The 20,701-nt window shown below is 31.2% G+C and overlaps 1 protein-coding gene across 33 annotated transcripts in view; it reads left to right on the forward strand.

Moving 5' to 3' along the window:
- Positions 1-20,701, forward strand: part of RIMS2 (regulating synaptic membrane exocytosis 2) — a 583,419-nt gene that overhangs the window by 336,865 nt on the left and 225,853 nt on the right. For all 33 annotated transcript variants that reach the window (XM_027597538.2, XM_027597289.2, XM_027597533.2 and 30 more), the window contains one exon: positions 17,834-17,902. In XM_027597538.2, coding sequence (XP_027453339.1) covers positions 17,834-17,902 — 69 coding nt within the window. The remainder of the gene's footprint in view (positions 1-17,833; positions 17,903-20,701) is intronic.

Raw genomic sequence — 20,701 nt, forward strand, 5'->3', positions numbered from 1 at the left:
GGCTACCATTTACCACCAGGATGGAATAGAAGGGACTGTATTTCCTACCTCAGACAACGAAAATGGACAGATACATGTCAGTGGATTTAATAACACTGGATATCAGGCAACTGAGGACAGTAATTATTAAGAGTAGGAAGACAAATGAGTTGAATCCTAAAATTGCCTTAGCCTGCCACTTTAAGAGAATATCCTGCACAGAACATAGGGGGAGAAATGGCAGATGGAGCCTATGGACTCCCTGAGCTAAGGTGATGGAACTAAGAGTCTGGGGAGACAACAGTGTCTAGAGTTCACAGAACTCTCCTGAAGAAGAGAGAACTATCCAGAGAGAGAACTCCAAAGAACTTCAGAGGGTCCCTCTCAAGTGTTCAGCTGAGTATTGGTCAGTGCATGAATGGAGGAATCTACCCAAGCCTTGAGAAAGGACCACCCAAAAGGTATAAAAGTAATAATGCCTGAGAATAGTGCCTGTTTTTTGTTTTTTTGGTTTTTTTATTTCCCCATGAGGCTGGATAACATCAGATTTCAAAGGACATTGGGTTGAGTTCACAGAAGTCTCTGGCCTCAGTAGTGAAGAGTATTTGGCCCTAGACTGACACTGTAATCACCTAAAAAAAATCTTAAAAGCAAGAACTGAAAGGTTCAAAGTGTTTCTAAGTACACAACTACATGTAGAAAAAGCTCAAGAATAGTTATAGAAATACAGAAATATCTAACACATAACAAGGGAAAATTCACAATAGCTGGCCTCTAATAAAAAATTACCAGCCATACAAAAGAAAAAAAAAAAAGACCCATAAAAAGGATTTAAATCAATCAAAACTAAACAAGAACTGATACAGATGTTATAATTAGTAAAGATATTAAACAGTTTAAGAAATCTACTTATGTTCAAAATGTTAAGACACAAAAGGTATGAATGGATCCAAATGAAACATCTGTAAATGAAAACTACAATATCTAAAATAAAAATATACTGAATGGGATTAACAACAATAAACATTGTAGAGAAAAATTTGTGAACTTGGAGATAAAGCAATAAAGACTATCCAAAACGAAGCACAAGTGAAAAAAGAGAATTTAAAAAAATAGCAAAGTATCTGTGAGCAATGGACAACTTGAAGCTGCCTAATACACAAGTAATTTAAATCATGCAGGAAAGAAGAGGCAAATATTTGAAGAAATAATGACTGAAAATTGTCCAAATTTGATGAAAACTACAAACCCACATATCCAGGAAGCTTAATCAACTCTAAACTCAAAAAATATGAATAAGAATATATGAAGGTACCTCATAATTACATTTTTAAAAAAACAATAATAAAAAATTATAAAGCATCTGGAGGAAAAGGTCTCAACGCATAACTGAGAAATAAAATAGACGCAGATTTTTCATTGGAAACAGTGAAGTACTCAGAGAAAAAGATATCAGTCCAGACCCATTCATATTTCTTTTAAAAATTAAGGTGAAATAATGATTTTTTTTCAAACATACAACTGCTAAAAGAACTCATCACCTAGAAGATATGCACTACAACAAATATTAAAGGAAGTCCCTCAGGCAGAAGAATAATGATACCAGGTGGAAATATAGAATATAGATGTATATAAAGGAATAAGGAACACAAGAAATGATAACTGTAGGGGTAAATATATAAGGTTTATTCTTGTTTAAATACCTTTAAATATAATTGACTGTTAAAACAAATAGCAATGTAGTATAAGGTTTGCAACATATGTAAAAGTAAAATATATGACAATAGCAACAGGAAGGTTAGGAGAGGAAAATAAAAGTGTATGATTATAATTTTGTCTTAAAGATTTTATTTATTTATTTATTTAACAGAGAGAGACATAGCAAGAGAGAGGGAACACAAGGAGGGAGAGTGGGAGAGGGAGAAGCAGACTCCCTGCTGAGCAGGGAGCCTGATGTGGGGCTCGATCCCAGGACCCCGAGATCATGACCTGAGGCAAAGGCATATGCTTAATGACAGAGCCACCCAGGTGCCCCGATTATAACGTTTTTATACTGTACTATATGAGAAGAAGTATGATATCACTTGAAAGTAGATTATAATAAGATAAATATATATGCTCTAAGCCCGAAAACCACAAAACAAAGGGTTATAATAAGCAACAAACGGAAAAGATAAAATAGAACCATGAAAGTATCCATTTCCTGCAAAAGAATACAGAAAGTGGGGAAATTGGAACAAAGAACAAATGGGACAAATAGAAAATAAACAGCAAGTTGATAGATGTAAACTAACCAAATCAATCACATTAAATGTAAATAATCAAAATACTGCAATTAAAAGGCAGAGATTGTCAAATTGGATTTTTAAAAAGACAAAGCCAGCAAAGTATTGCCTATAAGAAACCCACTTTAAATATAAAAACACAAAGAGTTTTAGTTTAAAAGGATGGAATTATACCCTCCTAACACTAATTTAAAGAAATATGAAGTACCCATATTAATATTAGACAAATAAGACTTTAGGGCAGAGAGTATTACCAAAGGTGGAGGTTATTTTCTAATAATAAAAAGGTAAATTGATCAAGAGGACATATCAATCCTAAACATTTAAGCATGTAATAATAGAGCTTCAAATTATATGGGTAAAAAATTTAAAGAGAGATTGTTAGACTGGATTTTAAAAAAGAAAAAAACAAGATCCAACTATGGTGCTTTGAAAAGCTCAACAAAATTAACAAACAACTAGTTTGACCAAGAGAAAAGACACATATTACTAAAACCAGTAATGTATTGGAAATCACTACCAATTGAACAAGTTAAGAGGATTAGTTTGGGAATAATTTGGGGAATCACTTGGGAATACAATGAACACCTTTATGCCATAAAATTCAACAACACAGAAGAAGTGGACAAATTTCTAGAATGCCGCAAATTATAGAAACTGATCCAGAAAAAATAAGAAATCTGAATAAACCTATAATGATGTAAAGAGGCTGAATTAGTAAAAAGAAAAGCTTAGGCTTAGTGGCTTCACTGATGAATTCTATCAAATATGTAAAAGGAAATACCAATCTTTCTTACATTCTTTGAGGGAAAAAAAGAGAAGGAAATTCTCTCCAATTCATTCTATGAGGCCAGTATTATTCCAATACCAAAGGGAGACAAACATTATAACAACAAAACTGCAGACCAATATCTCATGAATGTAAACACAGAAATCCTGAACAAAATATTAGTAAATCAAATTTAACAATATGTAAAGATGATTATTAACTAAAAAGGATTTATCCCTAATGCAATATTTGATTGCATTAATTTAATTGCAATAATTTAAATCAATTAAATGTAATTCAACATAGTAATAGATAAAAGATAAAATTACATGATCATGTGATGAGATGGAGAAAAGGCTATGACAGTAGTCAACACCACTTCACAACAAAAACTATTAACAAAGTAGGAATAGAAGGGAACTTCCTCAACCTGATAAAGAAGACTAAAAAACCTACTGCTGACATCATTTTTAATTATAGAATGCTTTCTCCTTAACTGGAGACTAGGCAAGTATATTTGCTCTTACTATTTTTATTCAGTGGTGCACTGGGGATTCTAGTTAGGGCAGTCAGTCAAGGAAAATAAATAAAAGTCATTCAAAATGGAAAGAAAGAAGTAAAACAATCTTTATTCACAGACATGATTCTTCTACATGCAGAAAATTCTAAAGACTCAACAAAAAACTACTAGAACTAATAAACAATGTCAGCAAGGTCTCAAGGTGAACATATATATATATATATATGAACAATATACAAAATCAATTATATTTTATATACTAGCCACTAACATTTCGAAAAAGGATATTAAGAAAATTTTCATACCCATAGTATCAAAATTTTTAAAATACTTATGAATAAATTTCATAAAATAAGTACAAACTTGAATACTAAATAACTCAGAAAATATTGCTCAAAAAATTAAAGGAACATCTAAGTAAATGAAGAGATATTCCAAATTAATGGATTGGAAGACTCAATATTATTAGGATGCCAGTTCTCCCCCAGATTTGTCTATGGATTCAGTACAATCCCTAACAAAATCTAAGCAATATTTTTTGCTGTAATTAAACTGATCTTAAAATTTATATGGAAATGCACAAGATCCAGAATAGTCAAAAAGGAACAAATTTGGAAGACTTCCTGATTTTAAACTTACTACAACACTATGGTAATCACAACATTGGGGTACTGGCATAATGGGATCTAAGCCAGAATTCAAAAATAAACCCTTATATTTATGGTCAGTTGATTTACAACACAGGTGCCATGGTAATTCATGGGGAAAATTGTTTCTTAGCTATTAATACTTGAACACTTGAATATCCACATGCAAAAAGATTAACTTAGACTCTATCTCACACCATCCACAAAACCTGACTTAAAATGGATCATAAACTTAACTGTAAGAGCTAAAACTACAAAACTCTTAGAAGAAAATATAGGAGAAAATTGTCATTACCTTGGGTTAGGCAGAGATTTCTTCAAGACAAAAGCAAAAGCATTATCAATAAGAGAATGAAGTGATAAATTGGACTTCATAAAGTGTAAAATGTGGTTCAAAGACACCATTAAGAAGGTAAAAGCTAAGCCACAGACTTGGACAAAATATTTGCAAAGCACATATTTTAAAAAGAACTTGCATCCAGAATGCGTCAAGAAATCTTAAAAGTCAATAATGAGACAAATAATGCAATCAAAAGGCAAAATATTTGAATAGTCATTTCACTGAAGATATATGGATAGTAAATAAGCACATGAAAATATTCCCAGTATCATTAGTTATTAGTGAAATGCAAATTATAACAATGAGATATCACTTTACATTTACTAAAATGAGTGCAATAAAAAAAGACTAACAATTTTTGGCAAGGATTTTGAGAAAATGGAATCCTCATATATTTGCTGATGAAAATGTGAAATAGTGTAGCCCTTTAGAAAACAGTTTGGTGGTTTGTTAAAAAGTTAAAATAAATTTACCATATGACACAGCAAATCACTCTTAGATGTACACCCAAGTGAAATGAAAATGAATGTCCACTCAAAGACTTGTACATGAATGTTTACACCAGCATTATTCATAATGGCCAAAAAGTGGAAATAATTCAAATATCCATCAGTTAGTGAATGGATAAATAAAATGTGGTATCCATACAGTGGATTGCTATACATAACAAAGTATTAATACATACTACCATATGGTTTAACATAAAAAATATTATGCTAAATAAAAGGTGCCAGATAGGAAAGGCCACGTTTTATTATTCCAATCATATAACATGTACAGAAAAGGCAAATCTATAGAGCAGAGATTACATTAGTAGTTGTCTGGCTGGGGGTAGAAATGGGGAATGAGTGAAAATGAGTATGAGCAATTTTGGGGGGGGATGATGGAAATGCTCTAAATGTAGATTGTGGTGATGATTACACAACTCTTAAAATTTATTAAAAATTACTGGATAGTATACCTAAAGCCAATTAAATTTATATTATATAAATTATACCTCAATTTTTAAAATACAGTGAAGTAACTACAGAAGAAATAGATAAAACCTCAGTTATAGTCAGATTTTAATGCCCTTTTCCTAGTAATTCATAGAATAAGTAGACAGAAACAGTAATACTGGAGAGGATCAATAATTTCAACTAACTTAACCTAATTAATGTTTATAGAACATTCCACATAACAACATCAGAATACACATTCTTTTCAAGTGCATTCAGAGAACTTACTAAGATAGATAATATTCTGGCCAAAAAATGTCTCAAGAAATTTAAAAGTATTCAAATCATACCAAGTATATTATCTGACCATAATAGAATTAAATTAGAAATCAGTAATAGAAATATCTCCAGATAATCTTCAAGTATTTAGAAACTAAATAACACACTTCTAAATAACCGTGAGTCAAAGGAGAACTCAAAGGGAAAATAAAATGTATTTTGAACTGAATGAAATGAAAACACAACATATCAAAATTCATGGGGTGCAACTACAGCAGAAGAGAGATGGGAAATTTATAGCACCAGATATTTATATTACAAAAAAATCCTCAGATCAATGACCTCTTTTCACCTTAAGAAAATATAAAAAGAGAGAGAGAGCAAATTAAACTCAAGTTATATAGAAGAAAGGGAATAGTAAAAATCAGAACAGATATCAATGAAATAAAAACCAAAAAGCAATAAAAAAAGTTAATGAAACCAAAGGTTAACTCTATGAGATCAATAAAATCGTTCAACTTATAGGCAGAATGATGAGCAAAAAAAGACAGAAATTACCAATATGAGAAAATAGCTACAGATCTACAAACATTAAAGGGATAATAAGGAAAAGTTATGAAAAACATTATGTCAATACATTTGACAACTTAGAAAAATAGAAAATTTCTTTGAAAGACAGAAACCCAATGCTCACTCAAAAAGAAATAACTTGAATAGCCCTGTATCTATGGCTAAAAACTTTCCCACAAAGAAAATTCAAGAACCAGATGACTTAACCATTGTGGTGTGCCAAACATTTAAGGACAATATAATACCAGTTCTACAAAAGCTCTTCCAGAAAAATGTATATTTGGGAAAACTCCCCAACTCATTTTATGAGAGAAACATTACCATGATACCAATACCTGACCAAATACTAAAAGAATGAAATCTACAGACCTTATAGAAATTATGGCAAGTTTAGCAAGTTTAATTATAGAAGATTTAGCAAAAGAAAAATTTAGCAAATTGAATACCACAATACATAAAAAAGATAATGTAGCATGACCAAGTGGTGTTCATCTCAGAATTCAATGTTTAACATACGAAAATTAGTGTTATGTTATCATATTTAAAAAACCCAAAATCATTATCTCAAGAGATTCAGAAAAAGCATTTGAGAAAATCAAACATCCATTTCTGTTAAAAAAAAAAAAGGAAACAAGAAGAAACTCTAAGCAAAGTAGAATAGAAAGGAGCTTTCTCAAAAAATAGGTAAAAGGCATTTATCAAAATCTACAGCTGAATCATACTTAGTGATAAAAGACCGAAATCTTTCTTCCTAAGATCAGAACAAGAAAAGGTTGTCTATTCTCCCTACTTCTATTCAGAATTGTACTGGTGGTTCTAGCTGGTACATAAGGAAAGAAAAAGAAATAAAATGCACCCAAATTGAAAAAGAAGAAGTAGTATGGTCTGTATTTGAATACACCTTCATCTATATAGAAAATCAGATGGAATCTACACAAAAGCTATTATAATTAAGAAGTGAGTTTATGAGCTTGTTGTATTTCTATGTACCTGCAATGAACAATTAAAAATTGAAATTTAGTATTAATGCCTTTTAAATATGTCAAAAATATTAACTAGGAGTAAATTTGACAAATGTAAAGGATCTCTAAACTAAAAATTATAGAACACTGTAAAAATGAATTTTAAAAGACAAATTAATGAAGAGAAATACTGCATTCGTGGGTCAGAAGAAGCAATATTATGTTAATTTTCCCCAACTTGATCTACAGACTCAATTCAATTAAAAAAATCTCAACAGGCATTTTTGTGTAAATTGACAAACTGACTCTAGAACTTAACTGAAAATATTTAGTATCCAGAATTGCTAAAAACAACTTTGATCAAAGATCAAAGTTGGAAGCCTTAACAATAGTTGATTTCAGAACTTATTATAAAGCTGTAATAAATGAGACATTGTGATAAAAGTAGAAAAACGAAGGGGCGCCTGGGTCATGCAGTCAGTTAAGCATCTGACTCTTGGTTTCAGGTCAGGTCATGATCTCAGGGTCTCGAGATCAAGCCCCGTGTCAGGCTCTGTGCTCAGGGTGGAGTCTGCTTGAGATTCTCTTTCCCTCCCTCTCTGCTCCTCCCGTTCATTCTCTCTCTCTCTCTATCTCACTCTAAAATAAATAAATAGATCTTTTAAGAAACAGGAAAATGCTTTAAAAGAACAGTATATAGAATGCAGATATAAACCCGCACATATATGGATAACTGGTTTTCAACAAAGCTGAAAAGACAATTCAGTGGTGTAAGGATAGTCCTTTTAACAAATGCTTTAAGGGCCTGTAGATATCCATGTGCAAAAAAAAAAAGAGAGAGAGAGAGAGACTTCTATTTATACCATATACAAAAGTTAACTCAAAATGGATCAATGTAAACCCTAAAATTATAAAACTCCTAGGAGAAAACTTTATCGCCTTTGGTTAGGCAAAAATTTCTTGGGGCATGAAAGTCATGTGCATTGATTAAATTGGACTCTCTCAAAATAAAATATTTTTTTCTTTAAAGGACACTGTTAAGATAATGAAAAACCAAGCCACAGGCCAGAAGAAATATTTGCAAATCACATATGTAATAAAAGACTTGTATACAAAATATATAGATAACTGGGGTTTTTTTGCAGAGGTGAAATATATATTTTCTTTTTTTATTATGTTCAGCCACCATATATTACATCATTAGTTTTTGATGTAGTGTTCAATGATTCATTAGTTGTGTATGTTAAAACTCATGAATAAGAGAACATAACAATAAAAAATGGACATAAGATTTGAAAGACCATTAAAAATATTTAGAGATTAAAAATAGACATATGAAGGGGTGCCTGGGTAGCTCAGTCATTAAGCGTCTGCCTTCGGCTTAGGTCATGATCCCAGGATCCTGGGTTCGAGGCCCGCCTCGGGCTCCCTGCTCAGCAGGAAGCCTGCTTCTCCCTCTCCCTGCTGCTCCCCCTGCTTGTGTTCCCTCTCTCACTGTGTCTCTCTGTCAAATAAATAAATAAAATCTTTAAAAAAAAATAGACACATGAAAAGATATTCAACATTAGTCTTTAGGTAAATGTAAATGAGATGCCATTAGACCCTATTAAGATGGTTAAAATGAAAAAAAAAACTATGAAACAAAGTATTGGTGAGGATGAGAATTTTACTGAAATATTCATATACTGTTAGTGGGAATGTAAAATGTGATAGCCTCTTTGGAAAACACTTTGGCAGTTTTTCCTAAAAAGTTAAATACACACCTGCCATATAATTCAGTCATCTCACTACTAAGTCTTTACCAAAGAAGAGTGTAAATATATGCCATACAACAACTTACATATGAATGTTCATTGTAACTTGATTTGAAATAATCAGATAACCCAAATGCCCTTCAACTGGGTAATAGATAAACTGTGGTATAGCCATGATAGAGAGTATTATTTAACAAAAAAAGAATGAACTATTGATATACATTGACAACATGGATAAATCTCAGAATAATTATCCTGAGTGGAAGGAGACAAAAGAATGCCAGTCTGATTCCAATCATAAACAATTTTAAGGGGCGCCTGGGTGGCTCAGTTGTTAAGCATCTGCCTTTGGCTCAGGTCATGATCCCAGGGTCCTGGGAAGCCTGCTTCTCCCTCTCCCACTCCTCCTGCTTGTGTTCCCTCTCTCGCTGTCTCTCTCTGTCAAAAAATAAATAAAATCTTTAAAAAAAAGAACAATTTTAAGAAATTCAAACTAATGAATTAAATGGAAAAATAAAAAATAACTGAATTCCTATAACTACAAATATTAATATGTTGAAGTTGAAATAGATCTTTGATTTACAGAGAAAACACTAGATTCAGACATTCTTTTCAAGTAGTTCATATTTAATCTTAACATATTATTTCAACTTAATAAAACTCTTGCATAATATACATAAAGTAAGAATATTTCCAAGCTCATTTATGAGGAAAACATAACTTTTATACCAAAAATCTACAAATCCATTCTAAAAAAGGAAATTTATAGTCCGATTTCACTCTTAAATATAAATGACAGAAAAAGCTACATAAAACAGCAAATCAAATCCAATAGTTTTATAAAATTCTATAAATGTCATCTTTTCTATAAATGTCATCTTAGACATTTACAGATAAAAGGAGAAAAAAATATGTTCATTTCTTCATAATGAATTAAAAACTTTATAGAATTCAAAAGAAATTCAAATCATGAATTAGAAAGAAACTTCTTCAATCTGATAGAATGTCTACTAAAAACTTACAGGAAATATAATCTCAAATGGCCAATGATAGAATTATTCATAAAAAATATGAACAAGAATGTGATTGTAATGGAGATTCTAATGCAATAAGAAAGGAAGAATTTAGAAATAAAAAGGATTCAAAGGAAGAAATAAAACTATCATTATTTATAGATGATGTAATTGTTTTCCTCAAACTCTGAAAAGAATATACGGACAAATTATGGTTTACCAAGATGTCTGGATATAAGAATAATATACAAAGGTCATTTGTATTTCTATACACCAGTGCAAACAGACATACTTTACAATAGTAACAGAATATCAGATACTTAGGAATAAACGTAACAAAAGTTATATAAAAGAACTACAGGAAAAAATTTTAAACGTTTATTAAGAAACATTAAAGATGGTAAATTCCTAGCTGGGGGGGGATCCTCAAAAGTGTGCACATTCGTAAAGTATCCTCTGGAGCCAAATGCCCCTCCAGAGCGCCTGCACTCAGGTGCCCTCCCCCCGGGGGCTGCGAGCACCCACTTCCACACAGCCAACCACAGGAACGGGGTCTAACCCTTTGGGCATTTTGACCACCTGCTGCGTGAGAAGTGTATCTCATTTTGTAATCATGACAGTGAAATTGAGCATATAGAAAAAAAAAAGAAACATTAAAGAATAGCTAAGTAAATGGATATATTCCCATAACCATTGATAGGAAGACATTATTGTTAATTTCCCCTCTTTGACATATATATTTAATTCAGTTCTAATCCAGATGTCTTCATGGAAACTGATGAATAGATTCTAATATATAGAGGACTAAAGGGCCAGAAATAGCTAGAAGGAGTCTTATGAGAGCAGGGAGGAGAAACTTTCTCAGATATCAACATTTACTGTAGTTGACACAGTGTACAACTGGCATGAGAATAAATCAATCGGTGGAATAAGATTGAGAGCCCAGAAGCAGACTCTCTTAAAATGAGACAGTCTTTTATAAGGATCTGAGGTAACATGTCAGATCCAGAGAGGAAAAGTAAGTGATTTAATAGATTGAGCTGGAAAAATACTATCCATAAAAAAAGAACATAGATGAAATTAGATCCTTATCCAGCAACATGTACATAAACTTTAGATGGATTAAGAACAGATAAAGTTAAGTGTCAGTCAGGAAGCTGAAGAACCATTAGAGATATGAAATAAAATATTTATTATAAAGTTTAAACTACAAAATTGCAGGAGAAGCTGGGAGTTCTTTGTAAGAAGGTCTGTAAGAAAGAGAATGGTCAAAGAATCTGAAAAGAGTCATGTGCCAGAGGCAACAGAGAGGACCTAGTTAAAAAATTTGAAGGGCTTTTGCCCCTTCATTCACTAGGGGTCTTGAAGTCACTATAGGTCATAAGGACGGGTTGGGAAGGAAAGATGCATGCAAAACATCCCCTCATACTGTAATTTTGTGGGTGGTGGGCAGAAGAAGGTATGTAGATCCTTTGTCATGGATCTGCGGATGTGTTTGGCACAGGACTAGGGAAATCTGAAGAAAGAGATCTAGCAGAAGCCAGGGGAGCATCTAAAATCCCAGACTTGGTTTTATCATACCTATTTTAAAAACCCCAAAGAATTAGAAAGAGAAATTGAAAAACCACAATTATCATAACAGTCTCTCATGAATGTGAACTACAGAACTGATGAATTTGAATAAATAGAACATTCTCCTAACAAATAGAGAATATACATTCTCTTCATCTACAAATGAAACATATGTAAAATGTTGCTATAAATTTTTAAGTAATCCCTTCATACGGTATAAATTTAAAAGTGAAAAAAACCTCCCCCCACTGTTTCTCAAACATCTAGTTCTCCTTACTTGAATGTACTGCTGTTACCAGTTTCTGTGTGTTTGCACAGATAGTCTATGTTTATGTAAAAAAAAAAAAGTATGGATTTTTCCTCTTTTTTTTCTAATATAAATAGTAACAGTATCATTGTGTACCTTCTGATTTTTAAATTTTTATCTCTATTCTTTTAGTGATTACTATTGGAATCACAACCTTGCACGCTTAACAAAGTAACATTAATTAACATCTCTACGTTTTTTTCCAATGTACATAAATATTGTAAAATCTGATTTGTACCATCACCCCTACTATTTAACATATTATTGCCAGAATTTTACTCTGCCTCCTAATTAGTAGTTTATTATAATGTCATTTTGTTCATTCAGAGTTTTAGATTTACCTGAATTTTTACCACTTTCTTTGCTTCCAACCTTTTTCTTTTCATTTTATCCTTTTTTTTTCTGGGATGAATTTCTCTATTTTTTAAGTACACATATTTTAGGAGTGCTTTCAATGAAGATCTAGAAACAGACTCTGTTTTTCTGAATATGTCTTTATTTCTTTATTCCTGATGAAAAGTTTAGCTATATATAAAATTCTAGAATTACTTTTATTTTCTGTCAGCATCCTGACAATGTTATTTTAATAACTTCTGGCTTCCATCCTTGTAGAAAAGTCTCTCCATTTATTTAAATTTTCTTTAAATTGTTAGCAGTTGTTATGAGTTTGTGTCCCACCAAAAGTGTATGACCTAACCCCCAGTACCTAAGGATGTGACCTTATTTGTAAATAGAGTTAATACAGAAGTAATCAAGTTTTCATTTTTGAGGTCACTAAGATAGACTTAACCCAATATGACTGATGTCCTTACATAAAGTGGAAATTTGGATACAGAAAGACATGAACAGAGGGAAAACAATATGAAGACATTCAGGGAGAAGATAGCCGTGTGACTGGAGGGCTGTATCTACAAGTGAAAAGAACACTAAGGATTGCTAGCAAACACCAGAAGCTAGAAGAGACAAGGAAGGATTCTTTCCTGGAGCCATCAGAGAGAGCCTGGTCCTGCTGACATCCTGATTTTGGACTTCTACTCTCCAGAACTGTGAGACAATAAGTTTATGTTGTTTTAAGTCAGCCCGTGGTTGGTCCTTTGTTACAGCAGCCCTAGGAAACTAATACAGCAGTGTTTTGTGGTTTGGAGGTGTACATGTTTTGCACATTTTTTGTTACAATGTTTTCGTAGATTTTTCATGTGTTCTTATAAGTGATAGAGGCTTTGCAATTTATTTCTAGTTGTTCATTGCTATTCTTTAAAAAATATAGTTCATTTTTGTATGTTGACTATGTATGTATTCTGCAATCTTGCTAAATTATTAGTCTTAATAAGTTTTTTATAGCTTCCTTAGGAGTTTTAATTTACATGATCATGTTACTACTTGCTTTCCAATCTGTATGCCATTCATTTATTTTCCTTGCTGTATTTTACTGTAATGCAAGTGCAGTGTTTAACAGAAAGGGTTGGAGTGGGCATCCTTAGCTTATTCTTTGTTTTAGGGGGACTACATTCTATATTTCATAAGTATGTCTGATGTGAGCTATAGGTTTTTTGTAGATGCCCTTTATTGATTTGAGGAAATTTTCTTCAGTCTAGTTAACTGAGATATTTTGTCATAAATGGGGTAAGGATTTTCAAATGATTCTTCTACATCTATTGAAATAATTTTAAAATTGCTTGTACAAATGAAATAACTCCAATATACATAAAGTAAGCTAGAAAGAAAAATTAACAAATTAACCACTGTTGAAAATTCCGTTATAATTTTCTCTCAGTCATTGATAGATCAAGCAAACAAAAATTTAGGAAAGATACAAAAGAATCAAACCATACAATTAACAAGTTTAATCTCATGGTCAAAAAAGAACTCTGCATCTAATAGTTAATGAATTTATATTCCTGTTACATCCATGAAACATTTGTAAGTATTATTAATATATTATTTAATAATTCATTTTTTGACAAAGTTCAAAGACTTGAAGACTTGACAAATATAGGCTGTTTTCTTCAACACCAGTGTTACTATGTCAATTTTTTATAAAAATTAATAAATCATACCCATATATTTCAAAATTTTAAAAAATAGACATTTTTAGTCTAATGAACATTTCTTTCCAATATTTATTCTCTCTGCAATTATAATGCATTATTCAGACAATGGTGTTTTAGATTTAATGATGTATAGTAAATATCTTATAGACCCAAGGAGAAGATACCTAGACCTGAACTTTAAATAATACACTGCCTATAAATATTTGAGTAATGCAGGGAAGTACTCAGAGGGGGAATGCTTATGTTAGTAAAGATTAGAAGGCTGAAAATTTTGACATATTCATCTAATTTAAGAGTTTAGGAAAAATAAATAAATTTAAAGTAGAAAGAAATTATAACTATAAGAGTAGAAATTAATAAAGTAAGAAATAAATTTCTAGTTGATAAGATTATGGAGCCTCAAAGTTAATCATTTGAAATGAATGGCAAAATAAACCTGTGGTGAAATTTATTGACAGGATAAAAAGAAAGTACAGGATTCAAATGGACACATAAAAGACACATCAGAAAATAAATACATAATATAAAATTATGAACATTGTAGCAAACACTGAAAACTTGAACAAAGTGAACAAATTCCTGTGAAAAATATAACTTACTAAACCTTGAGTCAATAGGTCATTCAATGTCTACTGAAAATAGAAATTAGTAATTTAAAATATTTCCATGAAGGAAACACCAGATCGTGATAGTTTTATAGATGAGTTCCATCAAAATTTCAAACAACAGATTTTTTTTTACAATCCTGCACAGATTTAACCAGAGAATAAAAATGGACTAATTCGCAAGTTTTTATTGTGCCACTATAGCCTTTTTCCTAAATCAAAAGTTTAGTGAAAGAAAGGAAATTTTTAACACATCAGAATCACTTGTAAATAAAAATGTAAAAATCCTTAATGAAATACCACTGAATTTAAGAGACCTTCCTCAATCTGATAAAATGTAACATCAGCAGATATCATTTTTAATGGTAAAATACTAGAAAATTTCTATTTAAAATCAGAATTTAAAAAGGAGTATAAAATTTAACTGCTTCTTTCCAGCATTGTGATTATCAGCATAGAAAGACAAGATAAAGAAAGAAGAAAGACCTTAGGATTAGAAACATTGTCTATGGAGAAAAATCCAAATTGAACCATATAAAATTTATTAGAAGTAAAAAGATAGAGACTTTAACAAGGTGGTTGGTTACCATTATTTTACAATAAAGTATTTCCATATATGAGCAATTAGATTACTAATCAGAATTTTAACAGTATTTCTTATAGCAGTGGAAATGATAAAATGCAAAGGATAAATCCAACAAACGTGGGAAATTTTAATGAGCGAAGTTAAAAATTTCACAGAAATTTAAATGGAGAATGCCTAGCTCTTGGCTGATAAAACAATGCTGTACTACATGCCAAGGCTCCCTAAATTGATGTATTGATTCATTACAGTTCATATCAAAATTCCAGTAGGATGTTTTGTGCAATTTAATAACCTGAACCTAGAGGAAGAGCAAAGAGGAAAGATTTGAGATATGAGGGAATTTGCTTTTTCATATATAGCAACGTAATAACAAAGATAGTGAGTTATTGGTTTATGGATAAATGGCCAGTACAAGGAAAAAGAAATAGATCCTAGCAAATAGGATACATTTATTTATGACCGAGGTGACATCACAGATCATTGGGGGAAGTGGAAATATTAAATAATGCCAAAATATGTGTTATACATATGGAAAAAGCCAAGTTGCATCCATATCTCAAACCATACATAAACTCACTTCAAGATAGACAAGGATGTAAATGCTAAAAACAAAATTTTTTTAAATTTCAGAAAAAAATATGAGAATATCTGTCCCTTCATAGGCTTAGGAACAATTTCTTAAACAAGACACTGAAAACACTACTTTTAAAAGAGAAGATTGATGCATTCAATGACATTAAATTAAGTACTTGAATTCATCAGAATGTTAAATGACAAGATCCAAGTAGAGATAACATAATTGCAATATATTAAATCTCTGTAGAATTACTAGCAAAATAGATTGACTTCCATCAGGAAGATAATAAGCTTTGGAAGGAAGCAACATTTACAAATCACATATACCCATCCACCCCCAACTCTATGCACAAACCCACACAAGACCACTCACAAAGGCCGATAAAATGAACTTCATTTTTTGCTGGTGTCATTCTTATTTTACACCAGAGGCAGATCTGATTCTTGACCAATACCAAAAGCATGTAATATTTAGGCCCTAGTATATCTGGCACATTAAACTATCATTACCCTGTCCTTGAGCATTTACATTTACAAAGTGAAATCATGTTACAAGATGAGTAGCAATTCTTATTATGCCTCTCTTCAATAGCTTCAACTGTGGTATCCTTTTTCCCCCCCAAATCCATTTAGAATGTATACACTAATTCTGTAAATCATTTTGTGCTCAGTCTTTTGGGATGTTGTGTGGTAATTGTAGTTTCCATATCAGTTGGGGCTGTAAGAGTCTATGATTTGATTGAGTCTAAATTTTTTAAAGGCTTTGGAAGGAAAATAGCAGTGAACCCTTCCAGTGGGACCACATGATCAAAACAGATCAATGTCTTTTATGTAACCATTAAAAAGAGGAAAACAAGAGTTCCTGGCAACAGACTCTTCCCCTTCCCAAGAGGGCAGGGGTAAAAACAAACAAAAAAAGAAAAAAAATGTATAGAGTATTTCTAAGAGGAAGTTGGAAATATTGGAGGGCATTTCTAGAACATTTAATTATTGCTACTTTAGACACCTTATAAAATGTGAACTCTCAGTGTTTTATATACGTTACAGGAAAGCATTTATTTTCTGATAACTGAATTTGGTCTATTTAATGAATAATGTATGGTGTAAGTAGACAGACAAAAGAAGTCATTTCTTGAAATAGCAACACTGTTTTCATTTATCATTAAGCGTTTTCTGATTGTAAGGAAGGAAAAAATACTATAATAAGGGATTCTATTGTACAAGATGTGCCTATTTTTGAGACACATGTAGGAGAAAAAATATATTAAAAAACAAATTATAACATGTTTATTTATATACGTGATGTATTTCATCATTAAAGTCTGCTGTAACAATCAATTCAGTGCTATTTTTGCCATAGCATGATTAACATTTTAAAATTTTGTTATAGAGGTCTTTAATTATGTTAATTATTACTGCTCTGTTTTAGGCTATCTCTTAGAAAATGTAACAATTGTGTGTAATCAATACACAATTTAGATGTATTAATAAGTTTGTGGATGATTTCTCATTTTCTTTTCTAAAGCAATGGAAGAACAGCTAAACTAATACTAAAAGAAGATGGTTTAAGATGTCTTAAATTATACTTCTCCATGAGTGTGAAAAATGAAGAATTGGGTACATTTAATTTATTAGTCATGCATATTAGAAAAAGGCACATGAATGCTCTTGAAATAACATATTGTCTCGCTTTGAAATTTATATAGACTTAAGTACCTTTGTCTAAAAGCATCTGAAACTGACTTAACATAGCTATATTTAACTTAGCTTTTTGTTCAATAGATTTTATCAATCAGCATCAAATCACATACATATATTATTTAATATTATTTCAAGCTTTAAGGCATTTAGGAAATTTATTTTATACATTTTAAGAATAATTTATTTTAAGAATAGTATCTTCACATTATGAAATATGTGTAAAAATAACCATGAGCTTATAATGACTTTCCTTCTCTCTATATTTTTTATTCTCAAGTATTTCATTCAAATTTCTTTCATTTGTTTTTCAGGTTGGTGAAGAGTTTTCTTTTTCCTTAATAATCAGCAATTTTAATTATTGCTATTGTTTGCTTCATAGGATCAAAAAGAATAAGTGATAGTGAAGTCTCTGACTATGACTGTGATGATGGTATTGGTATAGTATCAGGTAAGAATTTCAGAATTATTTTTATTCATCATTATCTACCAACAAACAGATTAAATTATAAATAAAATGAGAAAGAAATAACTTGCCCCTTTATCCACCCCCCCTAAAAAGAAAACAACCTTATGGCAGTTTAACCTCTTGAATAATTCCAGTTGCTGGAACTCTTGTATCATTTATTAAACTGAATATTCTTACTGAAATATGTCAGATAAGTGAATACTTCTAAGTTTTCTATTTTTAAACTACTAAATAATAAGGATTTCACCATAAATTTGAAGTTATTGTATAATTGAAACTTCTTTATACTGCATAAGTGTGAAAAAAATAAAATCTTTTTGACGTCACCAACATACCCAAGTATGTCAAATATTTGCACTTTTTTAAATTTTTTCCATTGTTGTCATCTTGATTATATATCAGGCACAGCTTTATTTTCAAATTATGGTATTGTAGTTTAAATTTTGCCTGATTTATGATTGGAAATTGATGTTTTAAAAAATACGATGATTTCAAATCCTCGAAATCTGTTGCTATTAGAAAGCTAAAGTATCACCATATTCTTTTTCGTATTCTTTTTATCAACCTGAAAATCAGGATTATGGTATTGTGGTTTTTGAAATGTTATCTTTTCATAGGCTCATATCTTTAATAAATTACATTTACATAAGTATCATGATAACTAAGACTTAAACGTTAATACTGTTAAAAAATACTTTTCTATGTTTTCTTTTTTTTTAATGTCCTTTTTGTTTTAAGCTGCATCATTAACAGTAGTTTCAATAGAGACTAAATGCTTCAGTCAATAGTTTATCAAGAATTTGACTGTCAGCTGAACCAAATAATCCTATATTCTCTGTGAAATTGTTCCTAAGGCATTTTGAATGTGAATTGCATGTATTCATATACACAGTACCTTCTTACCATGTTAACTAGCATTTTATTTTTATTTTTTTATTTTTTATTTATTTTTGTTAACTAGCATTTTAAACAACTAACCTAAGTCTAGACACCAGCAAATCTGTTAGTACTTTCTTCCCCATATGCCGAGATTCATTTCCAACTGCACATTACATATCTGTCAAATTCAAAGTATCTGTTACAACCGTTCAAAACCCTTTTAACCTGAACTATCAGCCTTTTCTCAATAATGAGCAGTTTCAGCTGCTTTATTTAATTTTTCCAAGTTTACAAGGCAGATGTCTTGAAAATTAACTATGCCAGAGGGAGTATTTCCCATGTGATTACTTACTTCATTTATTCTGACTAATTCAAGTCAGAGGTAATTTTTTATATTTGCATTGCTAATGTTATTCTTCAAAGGAAATAGAAACTTTGATTGATATTGAAATTTAGGGTTCTCAGGGAAGCTACTGCTGGCATGGATTTTGTGCCCCAGGGGTATACTGAGTAGGGAAAGAATGGTTGTACACCAACTATTCTTTTTTTAAAAATTTTTTTTATTATATTAATCACCATACATTGCATCATTAGTTTTTGATGTAGTGTTCCATGATTCATTGTTTGCGTATAACACCCAGTGCTCCATTCAGTACGTGCCCTCTTTAATACCCACACCTGGCTAACCCATCCCCCCTCCTCCCCTCTAGACCAACTATTCTTTGAACTAGTTGACTCACCCCACAATGCTAATAAATGGTATATATAAAATATGAGATTATAGCCACTTAGAAAATGTTAGTGTTATTTTCTACTCTGACCCGAAACAATATACAAATACATGTAAATAATTTATTTTCCATTGGGAAGGTAGAGTGACATTTTAATAATTAGCTCTTAAATGTCACATATAATATTCTAATTTCCTAAGTTAATTACCTAACCTCAATACTCATTTTTTATCACTTCAGAGTAGCTCTTCATATTATTAATAATGAATATTTTCTTAAAACTCTTTCTTCTTAGTTTTCATGAGACTGCATTACTTGAATTTTCTTCTTGTAGTAACTCTTTCTCTTTTTCTCAATAGTCTCCTTTGAACTCCAGTCATATCTCTTTTCTCTCTATATATTCCCTTACCTTGGATTTCAATGATGCTCCTTTTATAAATGCCTCTCAAAACTTTATTGACAGTCCTAATGCCTTTCCCAAGATTCTTTTCCACATGTATAACTATTTTCCTCTGAGACTGAAAATACTGTTACCTCCTCCTCTCCAAACTGGTAAACCTTCTAAACTTCTCTCTTTGTAGTATACTTTTTTTTTCCCAAAGATTTGACATTTGACACTTGACATACACACACACACACACACACACACACGCGCGCGCGCGCAGAGAGATACTTGTTGAATGAAAGATTGTATTGATTTTTTTCTGTGTAGTCTGTTGCTACTACCAGTTGTCATACTCCAAAGTTGTACCACTAGGTATATATGGCTATTTCTATTTAAATTGATTTAAAATAAATACATTAAAAATTCAGTTTCTCATTAACACTAGCAAGATTTCAAGTGCTCAGTAGTCATGTGTGTCTGGTGGCGACCATATTGGACAGTGATGATAGAGAACATTTTTATCATTTTAGAGAGTTCTGTTGGACAGTCTGTTCTATTTTATAAGAGCAATTAATCTTGCTGCAATCTCTCTAACCTTTAGGTTGAATTGTATACTGCTGTCAGCTTCATCTTCCTAAATTATTACTGTGATCATGAAAGATGAATGTAGTCTTAGAGCACAGTGAGAGCATTGGGAATGAGATAGAATTTGCTTTAAATCCCGGATCTTGTATTTGACACTTAATTTAAATTTCTTAGTAAATTTCTTAATGGAAATTTCAGTTT

The sequence above is a fragment of the Zalophus californianus genome, chromosome 4 (assembly GCF_009762305.2).
Source record: "Zalophus californianus isolate mZalCal1 chromosome 4, mZalCal1.pri.v2, whole genome shotgun sequence".
NCBI classification, from domain to species: domain Eukaryota; kingdom Metazoa; phylum Chordata; class Mammalia; order Carnivora; family Otariidae; genus Zalophus; species Zalophus californianus.